Source organism: Anneissia japonica, unplaced genomic scaffold (assembly GCF_011630105.1).
Source record: "Anneissia japonica isolate Jap-2015-1 unplaced genomic scaffold, ASM1163010v1 scaffold17857_len154030_cov113, whole genome shotgun sequence".
Classification (NCBI taxonomy): Eukaryota; Metazoa; Echinodermata; class Crinoidea; order Comatulida; family Comatulidae; genus Anneissia; species Anneissia japonica.
Window position 1 is genome coordinate 99165 of NW_022754816.1, and position 11319 is coordinate 110483.

Here is an 11319-nt window from a genome sequence, read left to right on the forward strand (position 1 = left end):
TGAGCAAATGGCTGTACGAATGCGTGATCTTGGTCACACCGGGATCACAACCGCCGCTCTCGTGACCAAGTTGAAAAACTTACGAGCTGAATTTAAAGCTGTTCGGGACGTCTACATTCGGGGGACTGGAAAGGGTACTACAATATCCGACGATCCCAGTAAAGCGTCTTGCCCCCATTACCATGCACTGAACGAGATTCTTGGTGGAAAACCAAGTGTAAACCCGCCAGCCATACTGTTAGGCCAGTCATCAAATGCTCCGCCTCAGCCAAGGCCTCGCAACAGCAGCACCAACAGCAGCATCAGCAGCAACAACACCAGCACCAACAAAACTGCCAATAGATTACTTCTTGAAGGTAATAATTATTTGTTATAAATAAGGCTAAATCTGTTTTTGCACTATGCAAGCAGTGTATTTTTATTTAGGCCACTTAATTATTTGTAACTATTGTAGGCTGTAGCAGCAAACAAACGGCTACTGATTGCTGTGCCTTTTTTGCAATACTGTGCTTGGGCGTTGCCAATATTATTACTTCAACTCATGAAATTTTGTTTAAGACCACATTAAATTTGATTGATATTTAGAATAGTACAACCATTTGTCGAATATAACGGATTAAATATGTGTAACTTAACTTACCCCAGAATCTATAAACTCATAATTTGATAAACATTTTGGGGTTGTCTTCGTTGTATTATAGGAACTCCAATATGTGTCGTGTGTAAAGAAGAGTGTGGTAGCCACAAGTGCAAGGTCTGTGGAAAACCTACACATATAATACCACCTTGTCTTGGGGAACAAAACGAAGAGGGCTTTGGCTCAAAGGTGACGTGCAAAAGGTGTTTGGTGGATGATGAAGAAGGTAAGACAAAAACATAGTGCATAAAGTAAGCAAGCACTGCATCAAATAAACCCAAACAACAGACAACAGCGTTAAGTCAGTAGTCGTTAATAGGGAGTTTTCAATGCACGACGTTAACCTTAACTTTAACGCTAATACCCAACATGCAACACGCCCTTTTGTAAACAAATCGTATTAAGCATGCGTAAACCCGTAACAAACGTAATAATGACGTCATCTGTAGGTTAACCTCATGCATAGAAAACTCCCTATTATAGACAAAATTACACCGTTTACTCATATTTATTTCTTTCAGTATCGCTGTTGCAGGAAGATGAAAATGACGATGTGGTGCCACCAGTGCCTCCAAAAAAAAGCAAGATTTTTGGTAAGATTTTTTACACCTTCTTTGTTATGTGGAAGACACATTAAAAGTTTGCAGAGAAGTATTTCATGTATCAAGTATAAGATACTCAGTATTTTATTGAATTGTACTGCCATTTCTTGCAACAATTTCTTCACAGTGTGTAGTCAATTTTTACTCTTTATTATTACCAATTAATTCTTTTATTCTATTAGGCTGGGAGGATGAATACGATGATTTTCCGAGCAGTCCCTCACCACAGATGCCTGCAAGTAGCCTTGCCGATGCTTCATTGGCTCCACAACCTCAATCAATCCGACAACTTAGGCCCACAAGTAAGAAATTTTGGGGGTTTTTTTTCATTTTTTAAGATAAACAAATTATACACTGTTTATACAGTACTTATTTCAACAACATGACATTAAATTAGCTATGTTACAGGAAAATGTTTTTTTTTTCCTCAGATGCAGTTACTCCAGCAACACCAGTAATGCAGTCTTCATCAAGGCCAATCCCCACAACACCATCACCCAGCTCTTCTCAGATGCCACATCAAGAGGCTCCATCAGTCCCGTCCCGCCTCAGACGCCGTAGACCTGACAGTAAGTTAAATAAGCTACTGAAAAAGAAAAATTATTTTGTCTGACCCCTTTTAAACTTGACCTGTGAAAGGATGAATTTTAAGCACTTTAACAATTCTATTTTTCTATTTATTTTTGGTCAATTTAAATTTTAACAGGTGAAAATGATGATGGACATAGGTCAAAAAAAGATAGGACTGTGGATGCTGTTACGAAAAGCTTAAAAGAAATGCAGGAATACAATTTTAAACGTTGGAAGACAATCGATGAACGACAAGAGGCAGAACTACGCAAAGCTCAGACTAATTTGGAGAGCAAGATCGACAAAGTGGTGTCGGTCATCGGCCAACAAATGGTTGAGAGACGAGAGGAAAGACAGCAAAACAAAGAATTCCAACAGCAATTTTTGTCTATTCTTAGCCAGTCTGTAACGCAACAGCACCACCTCGGCCGTCAACAGTCTTATCAATTTTCCCAACACGACGGACACCAACAGCAGTGGCATCAGCTTTAAAACATTCCAATCCATCTAACGGATATTTAATATTTTAAATATCTAATTAATCTAATATTTTGTCTTTCAACAAACAACTTGTGATTTTTTATATGCATGAAATTTTATTTCTTTAAAATATGTTTGTGGTAACATTTTGTAAGTGTAGTTTCAACGTGTATATTATGTATAGTGTGTTATGAAATATAGTTACTGCAAGTATTTTGCCAACAATCCTTGCTTTCATGTGCAATTGCATTTCACAACCTAAATATCTTAAATTTAAAGTCAACTTTCAGCAGTATTGTGTATTTTTAAGATATGCCACAACAACTATATGTTAACTATTTGTAAGAAAATGATAATGGTAGCAAAATTTTGTACTAGTTTAGTTTGCATCTCAACCTTGTTGTATGTGGTAAAATACAGTATAGTTTTAGTAAGCATCTCAACCTCAGTGGATTTGGTTTTCTTTTAAGTATTTGCATATAAAACGTTTTCAAAGTAAATTGTTGTTTCGAGTTATGATGTTATGAATAAGTATTTTGCCAAAAATCCTTGCTTTCATGTGCAATTGCATTTCACAACTAAAATATGTTAAATCAACTTTCAACAATACAGTATTGTAAATTTTTAAGATGTGCCAATACAACTATATGTTAACTTATATTTTCAGAAAATGATAATGGTAGCGAAAGTTTGGTATGCAACTCAACCTCAATGGATTTACCTATTGTTTTTTTTTAAAGTATTTGCGTAATAAAATGTTTTCAAAGTAAATTCTTGTATTGAGTTATTAATTACTGTACAGTAATAGTTTGATGGCTGGGCCAAAATAATTCTGCAGTAGTTCAACTTTCAAGCCCTTGAAGTGGTTTTAGGAGTCGGTTGGAGCGGAGATTTACAAAAGTAATAAATTATAAAAACAGTTCATGCAAGTAAATAATTTATTCAGAAAAAACTTTTTTTTATGTATTTACATGTATACACACACCCCCACACGAGCATAAACCAACAAAAGCAATATTACAATGTTGTCATAAACTAACTTTGAGCCTGTGTTTCCAGGCGCAAAAAACTTACTCGGTTTTTATTAATTCTGTAATAATGGCATTTCTAACTTGCTCGGCCCTTGGACCTTGAACAATACGATTTACTCTGGTGGGTTGGTTAGATAGGCTGTTCCTAACCTCATCATCAGTCCATGCATTTCGATATGGAACGCCATTACTTGTGCATATATTGTGCAATGTACAACAAGCTTGTACAACTGGGCGCAGCTTATGCGTCTCATGCTCATTTCGTTTTAGTAATATCCGCCATCTGCCCTTCAACCTCCCAAAAGCGTGTTCAACAATAACCCTACATTGGGATAACTTATAATTAAAACGAGTTTGTTCCCTTGGCTTGTTTGGACGGTTTGGAAATGGTCTCATTAAATTGGTTAATAATGGGTAAGCCCCATCTCCTAATATCAATGGAGGTATGTTTGTTCCATTTAAAGTCTCTTCAATATAAGGTTTGAAAATCTTTCCATCCTTTATCGCTTCGCCAAAGTTAGAAATGTGGAAGACCCTGGCATCGTTTACACTTCCTGGCATGCCACAAAATGTGTCTATGAACATGCCGTTGGCATCAACAACACCTTGGAGTACGATGCTATAATATTCCTTCCTGTTGTAATAGTCTTGAGGCTGATCCCTTGGTGCAATAATTGCAATGTGGGTACCATCTATCGCACCAACAACTTGAGGGAAGCCACCCTTCATTTTAAATTTCTCAATGTTTTTCTGAAAGAAATTGTATAGAACAGAACAGTTATTAACATGTTAACTGCTAAAATCACAGGCATGTGCAAGCTTTTATTTTTTAATATCACTGTACTGTAGTTTATATCAACCAGTTCGTTTTGTTGTACCGGTTTATTAGATAGTAAACAGTATGTTTGCTCATTTACCTTAAGTTCTTGTCCAGTTGGAAAAGTAATGAATTTTGGCATTAATACAGCTTCAATAGCTTCACAAACTTCGTGGTATATAGTGCAAGCTGTCGATTTGGCAGAGCCAAACTGATTAGCAGTTCTATTGAATGGAATCCCCGATGATAGCCTGTACAGCGTCATAGCAACCCTCCATTCGGTAGAAAATGTTGGACCGTTGTTGTTCTCGGACTTCTCGATGAATGGTCGCAGCTCGTCGACAACATATTTGAACGTTTCTTTGTTTAACCTGAATAATAAAATATAAATAGTTGATGAAATTCAATGTGGTTTAATAATAATTGCGCTGTGAATATCTCTCGGGACACAGTGACCAAAATCCAAGGCACCACAGATCAATCAACCTCTATACTGTTAAAAAAGTGCTTGCATGTTCTACTAGGCCTAAAAATGCAAACCTAGTTTAGCATGGGCAAATAACAAAAAAATAATAATAATAATAATAACCACCTTTCAAATTGGATCTACGATTAATTTAAGCATTTATTAGCTCTACCTTTAAAATTCTATAATAAACGATCGACCGGTATCGCTAGATAGGCCTAGGCCTACGGCTTCTAACTTAAGTTTTTGAATGTTAGAGTTGACAGTTCTGTCAGTAGAATTCGATTGATAATCTTGGGATGAAGCCTCACAAAAATAACAATTGAACATACAACAGCATATTGATAATTGTTCAAATTATTGTACCTGAAATTTTCGATAAAGTCTTTATCAGAATACAAAGGCACAATGGTTTCCCACCAATGGACACTCTTCTTTTTTCGCCAGAGCCGCCTTCTAGCGGTGGTTGCATCCTGACTTGTATGTAAGACGAACATAATCTGCCCTAGTTCGCGTTGTTCCTCCGCATACCGAAGGTATCTGAGCCGGCGTTGTTGTCGAATCCTCTCTTGCGTTTTCAAATTAATGAGTATATACTCCAAAAGCATACACAACAGCAAGGCAGTACTTTCATTAAGCTCGTGGTCGTTTCCGGAATTAATTTGTAGAAGAAGGGGTAAAAACGCAGGTAATAATCTTGAAGGTAACATTTTCACAACACAGCACTATTATTTATAGATTGTCAACCGCATGTAAGTGGAGAAAAGTTTATGATGGCTGATCGGCTCCCCAGATGTGTATAAGAGACAGCCATCTAACGGATATTTAATATTTTAAATATCTAATTAATCTAATATTTTGTCTTTCAACAAACAACGGTAAATCGTCACGTACGCTGACGGTTTATGGTCTGGTTGCTATAGTTTTTGTGACGTTCAGCGTGTAGGGACGCACGTGCGCCTAGAATGTCGATGCCAGAGTTATAACCTTTGATGTCCCGAGATGAAATCAGTGGTGGTGGTTAGCTTGTTGGCCATCGGCCGATTGAAAATAGCAGGACGGCATGATCATTGCAGGTTTTCTTGAAAACTTAGATGAGAATGTGTTAAAGGTGCAAATTGTCCGAAAAAGGAGTAGGACTATAGGCTATAGACAAATGTAAGAAGATGAAAGTTGGAAATATACTGTCTGTCCAGGGAGCTCTCATTTGTCCAAGATAAATATCCTCATTTTGATATTGACTACAGGAGAATGTGTTTCCACTCCACACCTCAAATCATGCCAACATCCAAAGTCCCAGGATTGATTCGGGGCGTTTATTCAAATTAGAATTGGGCACTTATTCGAACGGAGAGCTTATTCGCGCGAGATCGGTACTTTTCATTTCAATTTTTTTTGGGGGGGGGGGGGAGTGGATAGGGGCAGGCCCTTCAATCCGCCTCTTCGTTATGTAAATATCTCTACAATAATATATCTTAAACCAACATGGTTTTGGATAGTTATTCCTCAAAACAAAATATTAATTGAAAAAAAAAAAACAATTCCCAAAATACAATCATCTCTAGAGTTATGTTAATAGATTACGGTCAAAAGGGAATTAGGTCTACACTCCAAAGGATGAGAAGTCTAGCTTTGTAAAGGATCAATAGGCTTTGTTCGTAATCTCCAAAGAAGGTAGTCTATTACTAAGCTTAGATGCTCGTCTTCTTTGTCCATTTTCTGCTTTCAATTGTATTATTAGACTACTGTGTGTTTGTTAAGTCATGCTGATGCTTACACTCGTTGTAGAGTGCATAATAATCCTAAAATATCACCGAAGTTTCTATGATTTGTTTGCATTTTTAAAACTCAGAATTGTGATCATGTAGGCCTACTAGGGTCTCCCTCTTATAAAACACCATTTTTAGCCAATTTTTCCTTCACAAACATCAATTTTGCCTTAAATCCCACTGAGTACCTTCCGCTCTTCCTTTATGTGCATCCCCTTTGCTTTAGAACTATTCGAACACCTGCTATTTCCTCCCCTTTCCACAAGCAATCATTTTGGTATGTTTTCCGGCCGTCCTCTTCTAAATTTTTTTGCTATAAATATTACAGCGAAGAATTATCTAAACCTAAGGCCCATTCTTAATATTGAATTCACAGAAGGAGTTGTTTTCACTGGCCAAGGCCCTAATATATGTATAATTACAGAAAGGCCCATTACTCGGTTAATTAACACCCATGAATATTCGCAAGTCATAAAGTTATTTTTAATTAATCAATTCATAACGAAACAGAGTGATACCATCAAGTCTTAAAATGTAAAAAATACCATGTATTATAGCTACATAAATCGGACTCTTAAAGTTGATCGTTGTAACCATGGAGGCTACAAATAAAAGCTCCATGTTGTAATAAAACGTACAGCAAAAGTACAGCATCTTCAGAGAAAACCAACAGAAATAAGGCCTAAAGGAAAAAATTATAAACGAAATATTTACCGTAACTAAAAGAGAGATATAAAACCGAAACAATATAATACTTCCAACTGATATCCATTTTTAGAACACTTCTTCGGTCTAAGGCTCGAAATATCGTATACCGGTAGATAGATACATTGAGCGTGGTTATAACCAAGTATGGTCGAGCGATAGATAGAGGGCGTACAGTTTCACCAAGGCGAAATCCGTATGCGTGCTCTTAATAAAACGTCTTATTTTCAATGTATTCCATTCCTGATCATCTTTCTTCGAGTTATATTGCATTACATGATACCTTCTGACCTAGTGTGCGGCCAAAAATAACGAAATCGGGTAATTTTTAACCTATATATTTTTGAGTTATTTCAACTAGGCTATACCAGTTACAGTGATTACATACCTGTAACGTATCGTACGTTAGCTACATGGCTGGAGCTGTAACAACAACAGACTACCCTGGACATGTCCAGGGGAAGCCCAACGTGTGTGTTGCACAAAGTACTAAGCTTATTTTTTTATGTGAAAGGTCGGAGGATCAAACATCATGGAAGGCAGAAAATATATTTCTTGAACTAAGTAAGGTAATAGACCCTGGTTACATACTAGGTCTGCAGAAAATCCGAAACCTTTGGCGTATTTATATCGACCACATTGAAAGTCGCTTTAAACTGATATCTTCTGGGGTTGACCTTGAAGGCAAGCACTATGAGTTTCACACACAAAATCCATTTGTAAAACAACCAAACAACCAGACTGTCAATCAAAGACATCCCACTGTCTTACAGTGACACTGCAATCTGTAACACATTAAAAGTACAGTATGGAGCTCAGATCGTTAGTAAGATGACGAGAACGAAACTAAGAGTCAACGGAAAATTAATGAACTGTGAGACCGGAGATCGGTCAGTCAGAGCACTTCAAGTCCAGAGCTCGACCAGACAAGTTGTGACAGTGTTATCACCATTGTGTATAGCTACGCGGGAAATCAATACCGTAAACGGTAAGTACCAAGTATACATAGCTATTTTCACAATATTGGCGCTGCGAGCTGATATCGCCGATTGTGAGTTTGGAGTCACTCACGATCATTTGTACTGAGATTGTACTGAAATTTAGAATAGGACAGTTAGGGTTTGTGTAGGGAAGTGTTGTAGATCGCACACTCTTGGCCGGTTTGAGGAAGTCTTACTAGGACTATCGAGTACCTACACAAGTATTTTGTAGTTTAGGAGTATTAGTTAGGCATAACCTTTTTAGTGTTTAGGAGAGGGTGTGGTATTTCGGTGCAGCCATTTTAAAGAAGCGCAGTCTTTGTTTTCTTACTTAAGGTAAGGATCGATAGTTGTGTAATACGCATTCCTCATTTATATATTCTTTCTAACCGTCCTGGTTTTTATCCACAGGTGAACATAACTTTGTTTGCATTGTTGCTTGTGTGAATGTTGATTCGGATAGGTGTAGTTGTATTTACTGCGTACTTAAACCTATTTCCCAATAACACTAACCACGTTCGTTAATTGAATATTGTTTTTGCTGTTTGAGAGTTGTAGTTTTTTTAGTTTGAATTTTTCGCTAAACGCTACGAATTTTTCGACTATTTTATTATTGTTACTTTCAATTGTATGCATGTTTAACTTTAAAAGTTGATAGTTGTGTTAGTTTGAATATTTTGATCATTGTGCGATTTATTCTACTATTTACTACTTCTTTTAAGTTGTGCTTGTTTGAACTTTGACCTTGAGAGTTGTTTACTATTTGAATTTTTCGATCATTGTGCGAATTGTTTTATAGAGTGTCACTACTTTCATTTTAATCAAATTTGACCTTTGACCCATAATGTCGCGGGGTGGTAAAATTAGGATAAACTTTTGTGATGTTACGGATCTTTACGCTATCCCTAATGTTGGTAAAAAACGGGGGGAAAAGATTATCCTGTGGAGGTCCCGTTATGGTAACATCTACCCGACGAGTTTGAGTGACATTAAGGGTATTGGAGGGGGTTTTAAGTTAATTAAGGAATTTGACTTTACTCCCAATCCAGTGCTAGAGGGTCGGGGTTTTTCCAAAATGATTGACTCAGTGTCAAATCTCGTTTCCAGTAAGAACCTCGAAGCCTCCACTACTAAAAGTAATCCTTCTGGCAGTAGAAATAGCCGTTCGGGGGAACATCATTCCGTGCAGCTAAGTCATCTAGGGGTGCATCCGCATCTACCCGACGGGAGCTCGATTACTCCAGTGATAGTGACGAGCATAGTGATCAGGATGTTGAGCGAGAATCTGATGATTCTCAGGGGTATGCCAAACTTTTGAGAAATATAAGGCATACTGAAAGGAGGGTTCCACCCAAACGAAGGAGTACATCATTTAAGTCTAAAAATATCCCAAAGACTTTGACGTTTAAAGGGAAGGAAAACTGGTCCTTTTTTAGACAGCGGTTCCTCAGGTTCGCAGAGGAGCAGGAGCTTTCGGGAAATGAAAGAACGGACGCACTCTGTTGGTGTGTGGAAGGGAGTGCGGCCGAGTTTTATGTCAATCTGATAGAAATGGATAGACACATTTCCTTTCGCAAACTCATGAGCGCCTTTGATAAGCGATATGAGGAGGATGACCTTCCGGAAGTTTTGCAGGCTAAATTAGAAGCCTCTTCCCAGCGGGAGGACGAAACAGTAGATGAGCGGGGAGATAGGGTCCTCACTATGACAAGGAAGGCCTATGGTGCCCTTCCAAAATCTTGGATTAGGCGACAGGCAGCCATAAGATTTTGTTTAGGGTGCAGGGACTCTGAGGCGGGGAAGCATGTTCTCCATAAGAAATGTGCAACCTTGGTTGAGGCGTTAAGGGAATGCGAGCAGTATGTAAGCCTCAGTGGGTTGTATGTTAAGAGAAGGGGTAGGTCGTCCAAGGAGGTAGTTAAGGCCCATGTTCGATCTGCCGCTGCTTCTCGCCGTTCGTCTTCATCCTCTTCGGCTTCTGAAGAGGATGGGGAAGATGATGAAGATTCCTACCGTAGAGTTAGGCAAGTGGGAGAAGACCTAATAGGGGTGACAAATCCAGCTATCCTAGCTTCCAAACCACAAGCAACTCTAGGAGGGCAGGGAGGCCTGGTCCCTCGAGTCAAAAACCTTCGGGGGACGACACTAGTAGTCGATTGGCCGCAATGGAAGCTCGGGCAGTCCAATTGGACTCTAAGTTTGAAACCCTCATGGCTCAAGCGAACGCTAAGTTTGAAACCCAGCTGGCGCAATCGAACGCTAAGTTTGATTTCTAAATGTCCCAGCTGAATTCTAAGTTTGATAGGCTTTTAAGCGTGCTTGGGCCACGGGGGGGAGGGCTGTTACGAGTGCCATGACCCGGGCCACTTCAAGAGGGATTGCCCCTTGCTTAATCAAAAGCAAATGAAACAAGTTGGGGGTAAGGAGGAGGAGCCTTTAAACGAATAGAGGTTGGGGGCGATGGCCAGCTGCCCGACCCTCCTCTTAAGTCAGGCCAACCATCTTCAATTGGAACTTTAAGATCAGGGGTTCAGAGTCAATCAGATTCTTCATGTATGGGATTAACTAAAACATATAGTTTTCCAGTAGAATCGCCGACTAGCCTTGATAAATCAGGTAACCTGCAGGCAATTGCACCCCAAGCGATTGAATCTGTGAGCGTATCTAACATTGGTCAAGAGCTAAAAAAACTCCGAGACAGAAATAATAATTGTAAGTCGGGTAAGTTCTGCAAATGCTTTACACACGCAACTGCTCATGTAAATAATGTACCTATCAACGTGGTTGTGGACACGGCAGCAGATTACACCATACTCTCAGATTAAATGTATTCTAGCCTTAAACCTTTACCACCAGTTGTAGCTAAACTCTCTTTTACTCTAGCTGGAAGGGGGACTACAATGCCGGGTTACAAGGTGGGACCCGTTAAGTTTAGGCTTGGGTCTAGTGAATACACTGAATTCTTTTATGTAGCCCCTATCAATGATGAGATGCTCTTGGGCGGGGATTTTCTCCTTCCGAATAAAGCAATCATCGATTTCGGGAAGTTGTTGTTAACAATTGGTAACAGTACTATCTCTCTACGAGGTAGTGGTAAACCTGAACCTAGGGTGGCGCAAGTTATAGTGGCTAAACGTAGGGTAATTCCACCCCAATCAGCTGCGCACGTGCAATGTCAACTTATGACTAATAACTTGCCTTTACCAGATTTCTTTGTAGAGCCTGAGGTGACCGACAGAATGATGATTCCGGCTACACTTCA

At 38.9% G+C, this 11319-nt stretch overlaps 3 protein-coding genes across 4 annotated transcripts in view; 1 reads left to right on the forward strand and 2 right to left on the reverse strand.

The window, feature by feature from the left end:
* The window catches only part of LOC117123260, an 18860-nt gene extending 11622 nt beyond the window's left edge, over positions 1 to 7238 (reverse strand). For both annotated transcript variants that reach the window (XR_004447828.1, XM_033269117.1), the window contains exon 1: positions 7087 to 7238. Coding sequence is in view for 1 of the 2 variants with exons in the window: in XM_033269117.1 (XP_033125008.1) it covers positions 7087 to 7144 (58 nt within the window). In the remaining variant the exon portion in view is untranslated. The remainder of the gene's footprint in view (positions 1 to 7086) is intronic.
* On the forward strand, positions 7 to 3054 carry LOC117123259. Its single transcript, XM_033269116.1, has 6 exons — positions 7 to 356; positions 702 to 863; positions 1159 to 1230; positions 1422 to 1541; positions 1671 to 1808; positions 1946 to 3054. The coding sequence occupies exons 1-6, from the start codon at positions 8 to 10 to the stop codon at positions 2299 to 2301; spliced, it is 1197 nt and encodes a 398-aa protein (XP_033125007.1). The 5' UTR covers position 7; the 3' UTR covers positions 2302 to 3054.
* On the reverse strand, positions 3210 to 5388 carry LOC117123258 (protein ALP1-like). Its single transcript, XM_033269115.1, has 3 exons — positions 4970 to 5388; positions 4238 to 4508; positions 3210 to 4070 (listed from the first exon to the last, which is right to left on the reverse strand). The coding sequence occupies exons 1-3, from the start codon at positions 5311 to 5313 to the stop codon at positions 3360 to 3362; spliced, it is 1326 nt and encodes a 441-aa protein (XP_033125006.1). The 5' UTR covers positions 5314 to 5388; the 3' UTR covers positions 3210 to 3359.
* Positions 7239 to 11319: the final 4081 nt, after the last annotated feature.